At 41.7% G+C, this 21,958-nt stretch overlaps 1 protein-coding gene across 4 annotated transcripts in view; it reads left to right on the top strand.

Annotated features, from left to right (window-relative positions):
- The window catches only part of LOC139368319 (forkhead box protein J3-like), a 102,069-nt gene that overhangs the window by 16,868 nt on the left and 63,243 nt on the right, over positions 1–21,958 (top strand). For 2 of the 4 annotated variants that reach the window (XM_071107070.1, XM_071107069.1), the window contains exons 2-3: positions 6,250–6,353; positions 9,326–9,750. In XM_071107070.1, coding sequence (XP_070963171.1) covers positions 9,424–9,750 — 327 coding nt within the window. In that variant the 5' untranslated portion in view covers positions 6,250–6,353; positions 9,326–9,423. The remainder of the gene's footprint in view (positions 1–6,249; positions 6,354–9,325; positions 9,751–21,958) is intronic. The other 2 variants (XM_071107071.1, XM_071107073.1) reach the window with 1 other exon arrangement.

The following is a 21,958-nucleotide window of genomic DNA, read 5'->3' as shown; positions in this document are numbered from 1 at the left end:
TACTGATGATGGCCTTGAGGTAGAAGCTGTTTTTCAGTCTCTCGGTCCCAGCTTTGATGCACCTGTACTGACCTTCCCTTCTGGATGGTAGCGTGGTGATCAGGCTGTGGCTCGGGTGGCTGAGGTCCGTGATATTATTCTTGGCCTTCTTGTGACACCGAGTGCTGTAGATGTCCTGGAGGGCAGGCAGTGTGCCCCCGGTGATGTGTTGGGCTAACAGCACCAACTGCTTCCTCATCACGTTTTAATTTACCACTCTTAATGAATGCATTTGCGGACTTGGCACAAGCCCTTTCTATCCAAGGTCTCCGGGTTCCTACTAGTCTTGCACTATTGTCTGTAATTCCTGTGTCAAGTCACACTCTTGACAGGCAATTATTCTATGGATGGCTGTGGTTCAAGGTGTAGTTGCAGTCAGAGATTTGATTTTGGCGCTTGCTTCATCATGGCTGAGCTGTGGTTACAGAAGCTAAATACCTTGTGATGGTATTAACACGTAACCACAAATCAGACATGCTCTGAACCCTGTGTACCAATCAAACCTGTGGTAAGGACCTCAGTGCTTCTCAATAGCTAGCCTATTTAGCTGTTTTACTCAGCAAAGCACAGTAAGGCTTGCCTCTGCAGACTTGAAAGAAAACCAAAGAGCATGATTTGTAATGGCACAGTCGCTTCAGATACAATAGGGGAGCGCTCCCAGATATATGGGTTAGGCCAGCCACTGTGGAACTGGTTGACTGGGTAATCACTGTCTTTTTGCTCTCCCCCCCTTTCCCCAGCAGCAGTGCTATGACCCCTCTCTGTTGTAACGTATTACTCATCCTAGCACCTCCACTACTCTAACGCTATGCCACCACAACATTCAAGCCCACGCTCTCAACTGCAACAACAACCACAGCAGCACAGCAGATCGGGGCTTGTGGCTGCTTGATTTGCAGCGAAAGCCTACTCTTAATGAGGGAAAAATGTGCAAAAGGACTTGTGCAAAAGCTCACCTGGCATTTTCCCTCTTCCCTTTTTTGTTTTGCCATGCATGTTTGACTAGATGAATGTGTTAAACATTTGAGTTTTTTTCAACTGAAAAATAATACTCCGCCCGCAAACCAGTTTATCTTTTGTTTTCTCCTCTTGTATGTTGCTCTCCAGGGGGATCCGCAGAGACAGAGTTTTGTATTCCTGGTAGATCGGCTCGTTGAAGTTTCAGGAGACGATAGTGTGTGTGATTGTGTGGGCTGGTGTGCGTTTCTGTTTTAAGGACATTTGAAGGTTGTTTTAATTACTCAAAGATGTGCAGGTATCCTTTGGAGGCTTAGCTCTACTACTGACCACATTTAGTCAGGAAATTGTCTTTACAGGGTTCAAGCAGGACATTGGTCCACACTGAAATGATCCTATACTCTGAAATAAATATGTGCGATTATTATTTACTGGCTTTTATTAATATATAAACTGCTATTTTAGGATCTTAATTGTGTACAGCATCATTTAGCCTGGCTTGTGTTATGACAGTGAATGTTATATACACTGAGTGAACAAAGCATTAGGAACACCTTCCTAATATTGAGTTGCACCCCTTGTTGACCTCAGAACAGCATCGGGGCTTGGGTTGAAAGTGTTCCACAGGGATGCTGGCCCATGTTGACTCCAATGCTCCCCACCGTTGTTTCGGTGTCTTTTGGGTGGTGGACCGTCGTTGATACACGGGAAACTGTTGAGTGTGAAAAACCCAGCAGCGTTGCTGTTCTTGACACACCTAAACCAGTGCGCCTGGCACCTACTTACCATACCACGTTCAAAGGCACTTAAATATTTTGTCTTTCCCTTTCACCCTCTGAATGGCGCACATGCACGTCTCCGTTATCTCAAGGCTTAAAACGACTAACCTGTCTCCCCCCCCTTCATCTACACTGATTTGAAGTGAATAGAGGTGACTTCAATAAGAGATCATAGCTTTCATCTGGTCAGTCTGTCATGGAAAGAGCAGGTGTTCCTAATGTTTTGTACACTTTATACAGTGCCTTCAGAAAGTATTCACTCTTGACTTTCAAGATTTTGTTGTCTTAAATGAATTTAGTTATCTTTTTTGTCAATGATCTACACACAATACTTTAATGCCAAAGTGGAAATAAAAGTATTAAATTATATTTGAATTTTATTTTCCATTATTATATATCTTGATTAGATTCAAACGTATTGGAAAGAGCAGGTGTTCTTAATGTTTTGTATACTCAGTATATATCTTGTTTTATTTATTAATTCCTCAAGGGTTGCCCCCCCCACCCCACCTCACCTTGCTTAAGTTAACTATCGAAGCTGTTCCAAATCAATTATAACCAGCTGAGGGCTCCAGCTTTGCATTTGGTTTGCTAACATGCCAGCTATGTGGCTAAATGGCAAGATTAAGCTTCTTGGTTAAAGCAGAGACCATCAATCCCATCCTGGGGGAAGACCCATGTTGCCTAAATAGTTTGGTGTTTATTTAATTCTTTTTTTTATTTTATTTAAATGTATTTTTTACAAATGGCACCCCCTATGTGCACTTCTGGTAATACTGTATATCCCGGTATGGAACAGAAACTATGAAAATCTAATGATTCAGAAATATTCTCTATTAATCTCTAATGGCATTAACAACAAACAAAAAATCTTTACACTGTTGGAGGTATGATTTGAAAACAGTCCCTCAATATTTCTTAGTCTAACTCAAATACTTTTGTCAAAACCTTCCTGGAACTCCTATTTTCTGTTAACAAATTAACAGTAGAGCCTTCTCTTCTGAAGCACTCTGGTTGTTTTGTAGCAGAAGCTGTGCTGTGTTCAAGTCTGAAATGGAGAGGTGGGCCTTGACAGCAGAGTGAGGCACGGTGACAGAAAACAGCGCGGGTTCTAAGCTAGAATTGAATGGCGGGAACCCACTTACCGGGATTCAACAATCAAAACCACTCCCTTCTCTCGGGATAAATGACTGCGAGAAACCAGTAAATCATCATACATGATTTATATGAACAGCATGGCATGAAATGGAACCGCTAAGTTATATGCAATGTCTTAATCTGGCTTCTTTACGGCCTCTGCATGATGAATCGACACTCGGCGGGGGGGAGACAGACAGACAGCACATCTCAGTATGCAGCGCAGTTCACAACGCATGGAGACCCATTAACTCATGGCATCGTTTTTTCTTGTGACAGGTAGGCCTCATTTGCTGCAGCATAACCTATGCTACAGTAATATAAAAAACAAATGCCTGTAATCTCTCTGGCTTTCGGGGGTCAGCTTGCAGCTGCAGTGTTTTAAAACCGCCTGTCACTCGAGTATTGTTGCTTTAAATCAGTGCACGCACAAGCACACTCTCGCAGTCTCGCACTCTCTCTCAACTCCATTCAAATTGCATCCAAAATAGATATTGTTCTAGATTGATACTGTATATACAGTTGAAGTTTACATACACTTAGGTTGGAGTCATTAACTTGTTTTTCAGCCACTCCACACATTTCTTGTTAACAAACTATAGTTTTGGCAAGTCGGTTAGGACATCTACTTTGTACATGACAAGTAATTTTTCCAACAATTGTTCAGACAGATTATTTCACTTATTCACTGTATCACAATTCCAGTGGGTCAGAAGTTTACATACACTAACTTGACTTTACCTTCAAGCAGCTTGGAAAATTCCAGAAAATCATAGGCTAATTGACATCATTTCAGTCAATTGGTGGTGTACCTGTGGATGTATTTCAAGGCCTACCTTCAAACTCAGTGTCTCTTCGCTTGACATCATGGGAAAATCTAAAGAAATCAGCCAAGACCTCAGGGAAAAGTCTGGTTCATCCTTCGGAGCAATTTCCAAATGCCTGAAGGTATCGCGTTCATCTGTACAAACAATAGTACGCAAGTATAAACACCATGGGACAATGCAGCCGTCATACTGCTCAGGAAGGAGACACGTTCTGTCTCCTAGAGATGAACGTACTTTGGTGCGAAAAGTGCAAATCAATCACCGAACAACAGCAAAGGACCTTGTGAAGATGCTGGAGAAAACCGGTACAAAAGTATCTATATCCACAGTAAAACGAGTCCTATATCGACATAAACTGGAAGGCCGCTCGGCAAGGGAGAAGCCACTGCTCCAAAACCGCCAATAGAAAGCCAGACCAGGTTTTGCAACTGCACATGGGGACAAAGATCATACTTTTTGGAGAAATGTCCTCTGGTCTGATGAAACAAAAATAGAACTGTTTGGCCATAATGACCATTGTTATGTTTGGAGGAAAAGGGGGAGGCTTGCAAGCCGAAGAACACCATCCCAACCGGGAAGCACAGGGGTTGCAGCATCATGTTGTGGGGGTGCTTTGCTGCAGGAGGGACTGGTGCACTTCCCAAAATAGATGGCATCATGAGGATGGAAATTTATATGGATATATTGAAGCAATATCTCAAGACATCAGTCAGGAGGTTAAAGCTTGGTCGCAAATGGGTCTTCCGAATGGACAATGACCCCAAGCATACTTCCGAAGCTGTGGCAAAATGGCTTAAGGAGAACAAAGTCAAGCTTTTGGAGTGGCCATCATGAAGCCCTGACCTCAATCCTATAGAAAATGCATGGGCAGAACTGAAGAAGCGTGTGCGAGCAAGGAGGCCTACAAACCTGACTCAGTTACACACATTCATCCAACTTATTGTGGGAAGCTTTTAGAAGGCTACCTGAAATGTTTGACCCAAGTTAAACAATTTTAAAGGCAATGCTACCAAATACTAATTGAGGGTATGTAAACTTCTGACCCACTGGGAATGTGATGAAAGAAATAAAAGCTGAAATAAATCGTTCTCTAAACTATTATTCTGACATGTCACATTCTTAATATAAAATGGTGATCCTAAATTACCTGACCTAAGGCAGGTAATTTTTTACAGGAATTGTGAAAACTGAGTTTAAATGTATTTGGCTAAGGTGTACGTAAACTTCCGACTTCAACTGTAGATGTCCTAACCTACTTTTTTCAGGTAATACATTCAAGCCTAATTTTTTGCTAATTTTGTGTAATTCATAATAAGCTTAACTTATCGTCGGTCTCTCGCGCAATACGCAAGCACCTGTGCTCCGCTGGCCTCCTTAAATGCTCCTTAGCTCTTGGTCCCATGCAGTAACATCTTGACTAGAATAGCTTGATGGACATTTCTTTTGTTGCATTTCCTACACCAATGGACTACTTGAAGAGGGACGCAAGCTTATATATTAACATTTTCATTAGAAAACTGTGCAAGGTAGGCTGTAGCAGTTATTTATTCAGACCATAACCATTCAATCAATCTTCGTAAAGAAAAGAAAGCCTTCTGCATATAATTCCAGTCACATATTATTCAAGGATGTCATTAGAATGATGAAGATAAGGAAAACTGTTGAAAGCGAGGAAGGATAGGCTAATAAGATAAGTGGAAAAATGGCAGCCTACTAATTATACAATTATGCCCCATTTTTATATTTTATTATCCAAATCACTAGCCTATACTTGTGACTTTGTAGGCTGCATCTGCTGCACCAGAATCACTTTCTCTTCTGCTTTATCATGGTTTAAATGATGTGCGTAATTCTAGTCCATATAATTCAATAGGCTACACTCAAACAGATGAACCTACTGGAGCTAGTTTAATTTATTTGCCCAAGATACCATATAGCCAGCAACATCTATGGGCTTTTCATGTTTTTCTGTCGTACATAATGGGCAGTAGCCTATCATATATGTATTGGATAAGGGCACAATGATTTGGGCATGGGCTCATAAAATGCATTTAATAAATGGCTCATCAGGCATCAGGTATGAATTTATGCTGATCAAAGCTCTTATCAAATGCAGACATTTCCAGTTTCGTCATTAAATACGGGGTTACCAGGGAGAAAAGTCATTTATTCTCTGGATGGAACATTTCTAAAATAACCGGAAAATATTCAATCCTATTCTGTCCTTCCGGGTTCCGCTGAAGAATTGGAATTGCTCCCGAGCTGTTCCCCCATTTTGGCAGTCAGTTGTGAAAACAATTCCCAAGCTTTTAGTCACTCCAGATTAAGTTGCCATTTCTACTTGGTTGGATGGAGAATGATAGAGGGAAGCTGGATAGACAGAACTCTGAGGAATAGTTTTGCTGTTGTGGTGAGTGGCTTTGTGATATTGCGAAGGCATTTATTTATGGGTCTCTGAGTGTTGTCAGCCAGGACTTGACAAACTCACCTTCTTGCTTTCCGTTTTACAGCATTGGATCCTGAATGAACATGCACCATAGCACTACTCTACCTTTGGATACAGTACATTCCACAGATGCGTGAGCCAGAGGAGAGATGTCAAGAAACGAAAAGAGTAAGAATTTTGTTAATATGTTTGCTGCCGTCTTAAAAAAAAAAAATTATGGTCAATTGTATAGGTTTTAGTGAAGTTCAGACTTAGAGGAAACCGTTGCTAGGCTGTATAAAATATATTTTTTTTAAAGCTGTGATATGTAACTTTTTGGGCGACCCAACCAAATATACATATTGTAACTTATAGATCTGTCATTCTAATTGAAAGCAAGTCTAAGAAGAAAGGTAGATATGTTCTGTGTGTGCTATTTCTATGCTTCCTGTTAAGTTTCGTATACTTTCGGTTTTCTACACCAGCTTCAAACACAATGTTTTAGTTGGTACAATGATTCTCTACACCAGGTATTACCAAACTGGGGTACGCTGGGTGTACGGCAAAAAAATGTCTTCACATTTTCAAACAGTTTTTTCAATGGGGCTATATATTTGGGTGAAGTTTCTTTCTCGCCTGACTAGCCTCGTTTCACTGCCAAAAACTCTCGCATGAATTCCATGTAGCCAAACGTAGCTGCTGTTCATTCCGTTTGCTTGAAAATTGATTAATGGTTAAAAAAAAAGTAAGGCCCGAGTCCATAGAGACACATACCAGCTCTACTGGTAGTACTGCTACTACCAGCACTACTACACCTGCACCTGTTGACGACACAAGTTCTGCTTCCACGAGCACATTCAATGCTAGCATCAGTAATTCTACATTTCTTGTTAGCCAAGCTAGCATGGACACTGACAGTTGTCAATCTGATGCAGCCGAAGAGCTACTGCTCCCTTACCCGGGAAAGCACCGAACAACAGACAGGGACGTTGGACCATCGAAGAGGCGCAAAGATGAGAACATCATTGATTTGGGGCTCAGTTATATTGGTAGTAGTGCCTTTCCTCGGCCACCGTGTGTTACATGTGCAAAAGTACTATCTCACAACTCGATGAAACCTTCTCTTGCGCAGACATTTAGAAACAAACATGCCAATTTGAAAAATAAGCCACAGGAGTTTTTTGAACAAGAATTAAGATGACTTTTGAGTAGTAAGACATTTATAAGAGCAACAGATACCATTAATAAGGGTCTGGAAGCGTCTTATATGGTGAGCTACCGAGTGGCTAGGAACAATTACAGTTTTGAAACAATTACTGCTTCGCATACAAGCCAGTGAATTCTATGCGTTACAGCTGGATGAGTCAACAGACGTGTCGGGCCTGGCACAGCTCCTGGTATATGTCCGTTATGTCTATAGGGGGTCAATAAAGGAAGACATCCTCTTCTGTAAACACCTGGAAACCAGGACAACAGGAGAGGATATTTTTTTTAAGTACTGGACAACTTTGTGACCTCAAATGGACTTTGGTGGTCAAGATGTGTTGGTATCTGTACCGGTGGCACAAAAGCCATGCATGACAGGGAGACATAGTGGAGTGGTAACGCACGTGCAAGCAGTTGCTCCTGACGCTACTTGGGTACACTGCAGCATCCACTGAGAAGCTCTTGCTGTCAAGGGAACGCCTGACCGCTTGAAAGATGTTTTGGACAATACAGTGAAAATGGTTAACTTTAAAGCAAGTCCCCTGAACTTTGTATTTTCTGCATTATGCAATGATATAGGCAGCGACCATGTAACACTTTTACAACCTACAGAAGTGCGCTGCTTATCAATGTGCAAAGTCTTGACAGGTTTTTTAAAATTGAGAAACAAGCCTAAAGTTGGCCTATCTGGGTGATGTATTTTCCTCACCTGAATGATCTGAATCTAGGATTACAGGGACTCTCCGCAACTAGATTCAATGTGCGGGACAAAATTGAGGCTATTATTAAGAAGTTGGAGCTCTTCTCTGTCTGCATTAACAAGGACAACACAAGTCTTTCCATCATTGTATGATTTTTTGTGCAAATGAACTCAAGCTTACGGACTATGTCAAATGTGATATAGCGAAGCACCGCAGTCAGTTGGGTGCGCAATCACGTGGGTACTTAACTGTTGACACAAACTGGATTTGTTATCCCTTTCATGCCCTGCCTCCAGTCCACATTTCTGATATCTGAATGAGAGAGCTTCATCAAAATTGCGTCAAACGGTTCTGTGAAAATGTAATTTAATCAGAAGCTACTGACAGATTTCTGGATTGTATCATGCCTTGGAAAATCACGTAAGACACTGATGCCATTTGCAACCACGTACCGATGTGAGAGTGGATTTTCGGCCGTCACTAGCATGAAATCTAATTACAGGCACAGACTGTGTAGAAAATGATTTAATACTGAGACTCTCCAATACAACATTGCAGAGTTATGTGCATCCTTTCCAGCACACCCTTCTCATTAACCTGTACTATTTCACCATTTTCATATGTAAGATGGCTAAATAAAGAGCACAATTGATTGATTATTATATTTGTGCCCTGGTCCTATAAGAGCTCTTTGTCACTTCCCACGAGCCGGGTTGTGACAAACTCACTAATTATTATGTTTAATAAATGTATCGTATGTGTGTTTGGCAGGCTTGCAATGACGGCAAGAAACAATATTTGAGAATGCGCTGACCCTGGTGCCAGAGGGGGTACACAGCTGGAGGTTGAATTCTTGAGGGGGTACAACGTTTGGGAGCCACTGCTCTACAGTATACTTGCTTGTATTGTCACAAACGGAAATTAGGCGAACTATTAGAATTGTATCAATCAAGAAATGGAAGGGCGATTTAGCATAGTGCGTCTTTAAATTGAGGGAAGCTATGCCAGACACTTTGCTGTGCTGAAATCTGGACCATTCCATGAAAAGAATAACATAATGAACTCTATCCTATCTTCTGACACATCTGTAGCCCAGTCAGCTTCAAACCATATATCTGTATGTTTATTCTAGTGTTCTCCTTTATCCACCCAATACGGTTGTTTTTTGGCTATAATTAAAAACAGCATATCTGTTATGCAGTTTGTTCTATCAAAATGAGCAGTTGTATAGCAAACATCCTCCTTTTCTTCCAGAATTCAGCCGGGACTGCAGTGCAACAGCAATCCAGTGAGCCAAAGGAGAGAATCCCCCTGAGTCCCTCCCCTCCCAACTCCCACAACCCTTCACCACCATGACCACTGAACTAGGGAGCAGCCTGACCTCCATGGACTGGCTTCCCCAGCTCACCATGCGGGCGGCCATCCAGAAGTCCGACTCAGGGCACCACGGGCATCATGGCCACGGGCCGGGCAAGAAGAGCACCCCGCTGGACCCGGGCACAACACTGGACCAGGAGGAGGCGGCCCAGCACCGGGACGGCAAGCCACCCTATAGCTACGCCAGCCTCATCACCTTTGCCATTAACGGCTCGCCACACAAGAGGATGACCCTCAGCGAGATCTACCAATGGATCTGTGACAACTTCCCCTACTACTGGGAGGCAGGCAGCGGCTGGAAGGTAAGGGGTGGAAACGGAGGAGTAGAAGTGTGAGGGTGCATTAAAGGGATGGTTAACTTAAGAATCAGTTTGTTTGGGATTGACGTCTGCAGTTTTTTGTGAACTCATGAAAGGTGTGATAACATTGAACTATCCCTTTAAGGAACTAACTTTACTAAATATCCTAGGAATACAGGCACACTGTATTGTGCATATAAATGTTTGACTCCAGATGATGAAATATACAGTATAATCTGGCACATGAACTAATAGGCCCACTTCTCAGCCTCAAGCTGTAAACATTTACTCCCAGATGTACCTGGCCCAGTGCAAAGATGCTGTGGTTGAAACGGTGATCTGCATCAAAGGGAACGTGAGCAAATTCATTACAGTCGAGGTGATTACTATCAGCTGCACACAGTGGGAGACAGACATGAAGCCCAAGCAGTCTCTGGGTTCTTTGATTTGGAGAATATACTGTTAATTTACAACTAAAAGAGCTTGTACTACACACACACGCACACACACAGATGCACAGTCACTCACACTCACTCACGCACAGTGAGTAAGAGCGACTTCCATCTCAGGTAGGCATACGTGTGCAGTCTACAGATTAGTGGGCCGGCTCAGCTAGAGAAGATGGGTATCGGGGAGTTTACCACCCAGTTCAAGCACACGTTTGCTTTGTATGATAATGTGGATACTCAGGCAGGAGAGGCTGGAAACCAATGCTAACTCCTCTCCCATTTTGAACACAAGCGCTTTAGCCACAGGATGCACTGAGTGTAATCAGATAACTCGTCAAGGTCATAACACGTACACATGGTATGAGGGAGCAGGACATGGGATGCGTCCAAAATGGTCCCCTGTTCTCTTAACAATGTCGATGCTTTTGAAAAGTAGTGCACTACAAGGGAATAGGGTGCCATTTGGGATCTCAACAGCTCGTTTGATACCAGCTGTTATGGAAAGAGGTGCTCTGCTGCGGCTTTATAAGCCGTAATAAACATGTTTAGTTTCATGTTACTATGAGCTATGTGTTTTTACATGCATACCTGCATGTGTACTAGTGAAAGGGGGAAAAAAAGTTACAAATCGGGATATTATTTTTGACTAAATCACAAAATCATTTTTGTGCTAGTTGGCTGTACCTGCACCAAAACTCCAGTTTTTTTTCCTTCCTAGCTTGGTCTGCATCTTCTTTTTAAACAGGGAGACCATTTGTTTTCAGCACTTCTATTTCTATGACTGATCAAATCTTGTTTTGTCAAGGCTCTCTTTTCCCTCTGCAGCTGACCTATGGTGAGCAATATGTTTGAAACACTGATTTTATTGTGATTCAGAGTATCAAGTACATATAGAATCGCAATACATATCGTATCGGCACCTAACTGTCATCATATCGTGAGATCCCTGGCAATTCTCAGATCTAAAATGTACTTAGAAATATATGTATATTAATAAAAAATGACATACATTCACTACTGTTCACAAGTTTGGGGTAACTTAGAAATGTCCTTGTTTTTTAAATAAAATCACATTTTGTCCATTAAAAACATCAAATTTATCAGAAATACAGTGTAGACATTGTTAATGTTGTAAATGACCAGTGTAGCTGTAAACGGCAGGTTCTTTTTTTTTTATTGGAATGTCTACAGAGGCCCATCAGCAACTATCACTCCTGTGTTCCAATGGCACGTTGTGTTAGCTAATCTAATTTTATAAATTTTAAAAGGATAATTGATCATTAGAAAACCCTTTTGCTATTGTTAGCATAGCTGAAAACGATTGTCCTGATTAAAGAAGCAATAAAACTGCCCTTCCTTAGACTAGTTGAGTATCTGGAGCATCAGCATTTGTGGGTTTGATTACAGGCTCAAAATGGCTAGAAACAAAGTCCTTTCTTCTAAAACTATTCTTGTTCTGAGAAATGAAGGCTATTCCATGCAAGAAATTGCCAAGAAACTGAAGATCTCGTACAACACTGTGTACTACTCCCTTCACAGAACAGTGCAAACTGTCTCTAACCAGAATAGAAAGAGGAGTGGGAGGCCCCGGTCGACAACTGAGCAAGAGGACAAGTACATTAATGTCTAGACGCCTCAAGTCTGTTCTCAAGTTTAAACGGGATCAGATCCACTCATTTCTTCCTTTTGGACTACACATCACATTTGGTCCCCGCTGGATCTGTTGGCGGATTGTCTGACTGACCGACTGACAACTTTTTTGCGTACGGTTTTTAATTTGTTTTAGTGGGAATTATACCATGTTGATATGTGGTCAGTTGTACAGTAGTTGAAGACTACAGAGATTTGATACTCTTTATGGTTGTGTGGTAAAGAGTTTGAGATCTTGATTGTATGATTGAGACTGGGTTTACGCTACACATTAGTAGTCGACCGATTCATCGGAATGGTCGACTAATTAGTGCCGATTACAAGTTTTCATAACAATCGGTAATCCGCATTTTTGGACACTGATCATGGCCGATTACATTGCACTCCACAAGGAGACTGCGTGGCAGGCTGACTACCTGTAATGCGAGTGCAGCAAGGAGCCAAGGTAAGGTGCTAGCTAGCATTAAACGTATCTTTAAAAAAAAAAATCTTAACATTATCACTAGTTAACAACACATGGTTGATATTACTAGCTTGTCCTGCGTTGCATATAATCGATGCGGTGCCTGTTAATTAATCATTGAATCATAACCTACTTCGCCAAACGGGTGATTTAACAAGCGCATTCGAAAAACCACTGTCGTTGCACCAATGTGTACCTAACCATAAATATCAACACCTTTCTTAAAATCAATACACAAGTATATATTTTAAAACCTGCATATTTAGTTAATATTGCCTGCTAACATTAATTTCTTTTAACTAGGGAAATTGTGTCACTTCTCTTATGTTTTGTGCAATAGAGTCAGGGTATATGCATCAGTTTGGGCCGCCTGACTCGTTGCGAACTGTGTGAAGACTATCTATTCCTAACAAAGACAGCCAATATAAAAAGCTAATTTGCGAAAAAAGCACAATCGTTGCACGAATGTACCTAACCATAAACATCAATGCCTTTCTTAAAATCAATACACAGAAGTATATTTTATTAAACCTGCATATTTAGTTAAAATAAGTTCAGGTTAGCAGGCAATATTAAACTAGGGAAATTGTGTCCCTTCTCTTGCGTTCATTGCACGCAGAGTCAGGGTATATGCAACAGTTTGGGCTGCCTGGCTCGTTGCAAACTAATTTGCCATAATTATGACATAACATTGAAGGTTGTGCAATGTAACAGGAATATTTAGACTTATGGATGCCACCCATTCAATAAAATACGGAACTGTTCCGTATTTCACTGAAAGAATAAACGTTTTGTTTTCTAAATTATAGTTTCCGGATTTGACCATATTAATGACCTAAGGCTAATAACTGTGGCAACCTTGGGCCTCTCGTGGTACGTGCTCCTATCTGATGCGCAATGTCAAGACGTTTAAATGGGGTGCCGTCATCTTTATCTGGGAGGGACAAACGGGCATCGCTGACCTGGGCATGCTGCTGGTGTGCTGGGTCAACTGGTGGTAGAGTATTCTCTGCTAGTTGAAGGCAACGGCTCTCGGACGTTCGAGACATTGAACACTGCAAAGAACCTCTTCAATAGCCATCCCTAGTTGTGCCAGCTATTCGGGGTGTTGACGAAGTAGGTATCCCTGCTCGTCGACCATCTGGGAGATGTTCTGATTTCCTGCTGCTTAAATTTTTGTGAGGCAGTATTCTGTACCGTAGACACTGGGAGTCGAGAAGCAGATGCAGGTGGTAAGTTTAATATAACATGTAACGATACAACGTAGGAGTAGCATCTAGACATAAGCAACAGAAACCATTCTGACTTTGTAAGGAACCTAAGGGAGTGCCAGATAAAGGGGAGATAATGAGTGAGGGAATGGAGTCCAGGTGTTCGTAATGATGAAAGCCAGGTGTGTGTAATGATGGTTCCCAGGACCAGTGGTTAGTAAACCGGCAAACGCTGGAGGGGAGGAGCGGGAGTAGACCGTTATGAACAGAGCACCTTGTAGAATTAGCGATTCAGTAGTACATTTTCTGGTATGGGTTAGGTTCAATAATCTTTGAGTAATGTATTTAGGCATAGGGAAAATACAAAAAGGGCCTGTCTGAGGGTAAGAATGATTTCATAAGGGTTGGTAATTAGCCATTTGTCAGGGGTTAGAATATGTTTTGCAGAAATGAATAAAAACTATCTGTCTGGGGTATGATGTCTAGCTGTCTAGTTTCTGTGGGAAGTGAGGAGATGACTTTCAACGTCATAGCTGGGGAGTGGAGTGAGGATAACAGGATGCAGATAGCTGAATTGTATCTCAATAAGGGAAGACCGAGCCAGACCACCTTCTGGCCCAGCCCGGGTCATCCTACTGTGATGTTACCTCATGTACTGAATTGAAGTTATAAGACTGTGTGACTGCATCTTTATGTTCTCAGTTGAAGCGTCCAGTTTGGTGTAATAAATCTAGTTTGAGCTTTCTTAGTTTCCGCCTGGAGTTTGTACCAGAAATCTAGAACGTAACAAAAGTCTGAGAAAAGAGGTAGATCTGTTCCATGTGTGCTGCTTCTATGCTTCCCGTTCTAAAGTTTTGTTTTTGTGTCTTTTGGTTTTGTACACCAGCTGAAAATACAATATTTATGGTTATTGAAAATTGCTTATTTTGTCACACAAACTAAAATTGTATTTGTTTATATTATTCGGATGACTGTTCATTTAAAATATTTTTTATGAGGAAGAATGTTTGTCTGGATGTGATGTTAGGGAGATGACGTCAAGGATGCTTGATGCAGTGAAGAGGATTTTAGGTAGATCTGATTCAATAAAAATAAAATACAAATTCCATGTATAACCACTGATACGTGAATGAGGACTGGGTCGACAAATCCACTAAGGAAGGAGCCGGTCACCATGGCCAACCTTTCTCCAGTTTCTGCCATCTTGGAAATTACAAAGTTTCCTTTCATTCCCAGTCTGGCAGCCGATTCGTTCAAATCCAACCACATGCTTTGCTGCGCTATAGTGTATTTTTTTTTGTCAGCCTATAAACAGCTCTCACACACACACGGATCCTCGCTAGGTCCCCAGGGACAGTGGAAGCTCTGTCTCCTTGAATCTCTTTGTGCCCATCACTCACACAATGGGTTCCACTAATGGCAGACTTACCATTCTCCACTAAGCAGGTGGGGTGGTGCGCCATCAAATGGAATGTTAATCTATTTAGCTGCGTTTGAAGCAGTGACTCGTATTCAACCCCCTATCCATACAGGATGTGTCTGTCACCTGTCGTTAAGGTGTCCCAGTGATGTCTCTAGATCCCAGAGGATATTTAGATGTTACAATGCCTCTCCGTCCCCAGACTCCCCACCCTACTCTCTTCCAACCCCTCCACCACACACACTGTCTTTATTTAGCTCTCTCTACCTGTATCCTCATCCTCTCTCATAACAATTTTGTTTGCCATCTTACTGTGTTTCTCTTTCCCTTTTAATCTCTGTCTTTCTCTATCTGGCTTTGTCTCTCTCTCTCGCTCTCTCTCCGACAATCTGTCAGTGTGCCCTGGGAGCCCCAGGACAAATCTGCTGACGCTCCAAGAGTGTTGTTGGAACAACAGACACTGCTAACTGGGTTTGTCTGCATATGGGAGCCCTTAAATCTTGTCTTGCCCATTCACCCTCTACATGGCACACATATGCAATCCATGTCTTAATTGTGTCAATGCTTAAAAAGTCCTTCTTTAACCTGTAGTGACACCCCATCCCGTGAACGGGACCGTTGTCATCATCTGACACTAATTAGCATAACGCAACGGACATAAATCTTCCTAGAAAATATTCCTATTCTAGAAATATGTGAAAGTGAAATATATTGGAACACAGCTTATCCTTTTGTTAATCACCCTGGCATCTCAGATTTTCAATATATGCTTTCCAGCCAACGCTAGACAAGCATTTGTGTAAGTTTATCATAGCCTAGCATAGCATTATAACTTGCTAGCAGCAGGCAACCTTGTCACGGAAATCAGAAAAGCAATCAAATGTAATTGTTTATCTTTGATGAACTTCGGATGTTTTCACTCACGAGACTCCCAGGTAGACAGCCAAAGTTCATTTTTCCCCAAAATATTATTTTTGTAGGCAAAATAGCTCCGTTTGTTCTTCACGTTTGGCTGAGAAATCGCCCGGAAATTACGGTCACCACAACGCAAACCCAAATTAGCTCCATAATATCGACAGAAACATGGCAACGTTGTTTAGAATCCATCCTCAAGGTGTTTTTCTAATGTCTATTCGATAATATATCCGTCGGGACAATTCGTTTTTCACTAGGACCGATTGGAATAATGGCTACCTTTGTATTTTACGCGAGAATCTCTCTCTTACGCAATGTGGCCGCCTATGGCTATTCTTCAACAGAAATGCGTAAAACTACGTCACAATGCTGTAGACACCTTGGGGAATACGTAGAAAGCTTAAGCTCGTTGATGGTACATTCACAGCTGAATAGGGAGTCATTGGAACGCAGCGCTTTCAAAACCTGGGGCACTTCCGGATTGGATTTTTCTCAGGCTTTCGCCTGCAACATCAGTTCTATTATACTCACAGACAATATCTTTACAGTTTTGGAAACGTTGGTGTTTTCTATCCAAAGCTGTCAATTATATGCATATTCTAGCATCTTTTCCTGACAAAATATCCTGTTTAAAACGAGAACGTTTTTTTTCCAAAAATGAAAATACTGCCCCCTAACACCAAGAGGTTTTAACCTGTCCCTTCCCCTTCATCTCCATTGAAGTGGATTTAACAGGTGCCATCAATAAGGGATCATAGCTTTCCTAAACTTGGTTTAAGCTTTGACAACTAGTCAAAGCTCAAACGAGGTTTACTCACCCACTGGGTCAAACAGCTGAAAAGACAAAGATATGGTTCCACCAGCACAAGTATTTATACCCTCCTATTAGTCTCCTCCTTGCACATATAGGCAGCCAATACATCTCTGTTGCTAGGCAGGAACTTACGTGGTGTGTGTGTGTGTGTGTGTGTGTAATAGAACTGTTCCTTGTCACTTCATCTGACCTGACCTCGGCCCACATTGCTTACTCCTCCCTAATCCACGGCTATTCAATCTTCTCAGCGACTGAAACCAGACTGTTGCCCTTTTGTCCTCTCCATAAGACATGTAAAGTAGTTCTAGTATAGTAACAGGAATAAGTATATATTTCAAGCTAGAATCCAACATTCCTTCCTTTTTGAACATACATACATTACATGAACTTTGAAATGACTAAAACATGATTAACGTTCACAGTTGATTTGTACATTTACACTTCCGAGACTTATGTGTGATCTATAATCACACTATCCACAATCTTATTCCCCCTGCCTATTGTGCAACTGATAGCTTTGGATTTTTCTCCATTTCAGCTGGAGCTTTTGACTTCCTCCTTCGGGTTCCTAAGAGAGTGATAGCATAAAGCAAAAGGAAACACAACATGTAATCAGTATTAACTTTTTGATGCACCCATCCCGTTAGCGGGATAATTTTCATCAACACCCGCTGAATTGCAGCGCGCCAAATTAAATTACTAAAAATATTAAATTTTCATGAAATGACAAGTGCAATATAGAAAAACACAGCGTAGCTTTTTAATCCACCTGGCGTGTCAGATTTTCAATACAGCTTTTCGGCGAAAGCATAACAAGCGTTTATATAAGAACATCTCTCTCAGTATACAAAATATTACAAACAGCTAGCAGCCAAGTAGATTGGTCAGAAAAGCAATAAATTAAATCGCTTACCTTTGATTATCTTCGGATGTTTGCACTCACGAGACTCCCAGTTACACAATAAATGTTCCTTTTGTTCCATAAAGATAATTTTTATATCCAAAATGCCTCCATTTTTTTGGGCGCGTTATGTTCAGAAATCCACAGGCTCGAGCGGTCACGACATCGCAGACAAATTCCAAATATTATCCGTAATGTCCACAGAAACATGTCAAACATTTTTTATAATCAGTCCTCAGGTTGTTTTTAAAATATATAATCGATAATATATCAACCGGGACTGTAGCTTTTTCAATGGGAGAGACGATGGCTGCCCCACTGTTGTGCAAGCAAAACTCTGCGAACACCCAGCTATCCACTGACACGATGTGATCTTTCTTGCTCATTTTTCAAAATAAAAGCCTGAAACTATGTCTAAAAACTGACACCTTGAGGAAGCCATAGGAAAAGGAATCTGGTTGATATCTCTTTACATGGAGGCAATGCATCCAATGGAACAGAGAGCTTTCAGGAAAAACAGTTCTGTTATACTCACAGACAATATTTTGTCAGTTTTGGAAACTTTTGAGTTTTCTATCCTAATCTGACAATTATATGCATATTATAGTTTCTAGGCCTGAGAAATAGGCAGTTTCAAATGGGTATGTTTTTTTTTTTTTTAGCCAAAAGCGAAAATCCTTCCCCCTACACTCAAGAAGTTAATAATGTGTTAAGCTATTAATAATTATATATGCAAAGAAATCAAAGTTTGATAACTTTAAGTCCCACTCTTAGTCTCTATACCTTCGGGGGACTTTTCTGCTGGGGTCCAGAAAAATGAAGGCCCTAAAAAACCTCATGCTTTCACCCAGTCCTCCCCGTTAGGCCACAGGTTACAAAGATGTTCTAACGCCATATAATTTTAACTTTGCTCCCCAACTTCTTTCTCCATAGCCACCCGATATGCACGTGCAGTGACCTTAATCAACTTTACCTCATCTTGAGGCAAATCAGCACTGTGTGTATATACACTACCATTCAAAAGTTTGGGCTCACTTAGAAATGTCCTTGTTTTTGAAAGAAAAGCACTTTTTGTCCATTTTTTTTAAAAATAGCATCAAATTGATAAAATACAGTGTAGACATTTTAAGGTTGTAAATTACTATTGTAGCCCGAAACATGCTGATTTTTATTGGAATATCTATATAGGCGTACAGAAGCCCATTATCAGCAACCATCACTCTTGTGTTCCAATGGCACATTGTTTTAGCCTTTTAAAATTATATACTTGGATTAGCTAATTGATCATTAGAAAACCCTTTTGCAATTGTTAGCACAGCTGAAAACTGGCCTTCCTTAGACTAGTTGAGTATCTGGAGCATCAGCATTTGTGGGTTCGATTACAGGCTCAAAATGGCCAGAAACAAAGACCTTTCTTCTGAAACTCGTCAGTCTATTCTTGTTCTGAGAAATGAAGGCTATTCCATGTGAGAAATTGTCAAACTGAAGATCTCGAACAATGCTGTGTACTACTCCCTTCACAGAACAGTGCAAACAGGCTCTAACCAGAATAGAAAGAGTGGGAGGCCCCAGTGCACAACTGATTAAGAGGACAAGTACATTAGTGTCTAGTTTGAGAAACAGACGCCTGAAGTCCTCAACTGGCAACTTCATTAAATAGTACCCGCAAAACACCAGTCTCAACATTAACAGTGAAGAGGCGACTCCGGGATGCTGGCCTTCTAGGCAGAGTTCCTCTGTCCACTGTCTTGTGTTCTTTTGCCCATCTTAATCTTTTATTTTTATTGGCCAGTCTGGGATATTACTTTTTCTTTGCAACTCTGCCTAGAAGGCCAGCATAAAATGATAAACTTGGATTAGCTAACACAACAATGCCATTGGAACACAGGAGTGATGGTTGCTGATAATGGGCCTCTGTACGCCTATGTAGATATTCCATTAAAAATCAACCGTTTCCAGCTACAATAATCATCTACAACATTAATGTCTACACTGTATTTCTGATAAATTTGATTTTTTTTTTATTTAATGGACAAAAAATGTGCTTTTCTTTCAAAAACAAACATTTCTAAGTGACCCCAAACTTTTGAACGGTAGTGTACATTTCAACATCAGTGCCCTCAGGTGATATCCCAGCAATGCTACCAAGGTAACCCCTGCTACAACTAACACTGCCCATGAAGCACACTTCAAAATACCCCTCATTTTGTGTTGTAGTCCTTTTCCATTTAGTTACTATAGCATCCTTCACAACGACTACTGCTTCTTCAGTTACTGTCCATACAGAGACTGCCTTGAGAATAGCTTTTGCATTGATTGTGTCTCCTGCTCCTGATCTCCTATTGCCTTTGTGTTTCACTGATAGAGCTAGGACAGGATCTTTCAGGATCTTTCAGATACTACCTGTCTCCATATTCCTACCCGGTTTTCTAGCCACCAACATCTCCAATGACATCCTATGTTCTGCTGCAGTCATTATCTGTTGGATAATACTTCCTTGTGCTCTGGTTAGGTACACATCTCGCATCCCAAGCGTGATCTACACCCCTTTTGTGAACACACTCGTTACAGTGTAAACATTTGAGTCCCAACGGTTGCTAAGCAGCCACCTTCTGATGCTTTCCTGTTACCGTCACTCAGTCCCACTGCTGGTGGTTAGGAATGGGGGAGAGATTAGTGGGGTTGGAAGAGTGTCCAACCTTACAAAACTCTGAGTCACATGTTTCTTAATCACACTCTTCAGGAGATGTGACTCTATTATTACAGCGAACAACCCCTCACTGAACGTTGACAACTCTATCTCTGCTAATCAAATCAAAGTTTATTTGTCACGTGTGCCGAATATAACAGACCTTACAGTGAAATGCTTACTTACAGGCTCTAACCAATAGTGCAGAGAAGAAAACGTGTGTGTGTGTGTACGTAAAGAAATAAAACAACAGTAAAAAGACATTTGAAAATAAGAGTAGCAAGGCTATATACCGGTTAGTCAGGCCTATTGAGGTAGTATGTACATGTGGGTGTGGTCGAAGTGACTATGCATATATGATGAACAGAGAGTAGCAGTAGTGTAAAAAGAGGTGTTGGTGGGTGGTGGGACACAATGCAGATAGCCCGGTTAGCTAATGTGCGGGAGCACTGCTTGGTCGGGCCAATTGAGGTAGTATGTACATGAATGTATAGTTATAGTGATTATGCATATATGATGAACAGAGAGTAGCAGCAGCGTAAAAGAGGGGTTGGGGGAGCACACAATGTAAATAGTCCGGGTAACCATTTGGTTACCTGTTCAGGAGTTCTTATGGCTTGGGGGTAAAAACTGTTGAGAAGCCTTTTTGTCCTAGACTTGGCACTCCGGTACCGCTTGCCATTCGGTAGTAGAGAGAACAGTCTATGACTGGGGTGGCTGGGGTCTTTGACAATATTTAGGGCCTTCCTCTGACACCGCCTGGTGTAGAGGTCCTGGATGGCAGGCAGCTTTGCCCCAGTGATGTACTGGGCCGTACGCACTACCCTCTGAAGTGCTTTGCGGTCGTGCTCGGTGCTCCTTTTTCAGTAGTCCACAATCATCTCCTTAGTCTTGGTTACATTGAGGGATAGGTTGTTATTCTGGCACCACCCGGCCAGGTCTCTGACGACCTCCCCATAGGCTGTCTTGTCGGTGTCGGTGATCAGGCCTACCACTGTTGTGTTGTCAGCAAACTTAATGATGGTGTTGGAGTTGTGCCTGGCCATGCAGTCGTGGGTGAACAGGGAGGACAGGAGGGGAATGAGCATTCACCCATGGGGGAGCTCCAGTGTTGAGGATCAGCGTGGCAGATGTGTTGCTACCTACCCTCACCACCTGGGGGCGGCCCGTCAGGAGGTCCAGGATCCAGTTGCAGAGGGAGGTGTTTAGTCCCAGGTTCCTTAGCTTAGTGATGAGCTTTGAGGGTACTATGGTGTTGAACGCTGAGCTGTAGTCAATGAATAGCATTCTCACATCGGTGTCCCTTTTGTCCAGGTGGGAAAGGGCAGTGTGGAGGGCAATAGATATTGCATCATCTGTGGATCTGTTTGTCATCGGAAGAATCCCGGAACATGTTCCAGTCTGTGATAGCAAAGCAGTCCTGTAGTTTAGCATCTACTTTATCTGACAATTTTTTTATAGACCGAGTCACTGGTGCTTCTTGCTTTAATTTTTTGCTTGTAAACAGGAATCGGGAGGATAGAGTTGTGGTCGGATTTACCAAATGGAGGGAGAGCTGTGTGTGGAGTACAGGTGATCTAGATTGTTTTCCCCCTCTGGTTGCACATTTAACATGTTAATAGAGATTTCGTAGAACTGATTTAAGTTTCCCTGCATTAAAGTCTCTGGCCACTTGGAGTGCCACCTCTGGGTGAGTGGT

The sequence above is a fragment of the Oncorhynchus clarkii genome, chromosome 16 (assembly GCF_045791955.1).
Source record: "Oncorhynchus clarkii lewisi isolate Uvic-CL-2024 chromosome 16, UVic_Ocla_1.0, whole genome shotgun sequence".
Taxonomy (NCBI): Eukaryota; Metazoa; Chordata; class Actinopteri; order Salmoniformes; family Salmonidae; genus Oncorhynchus; species Oncorhynchus clarkii.
This window is presented reverse-complemented; position numbering and strand designations above follow the sequence as displayed.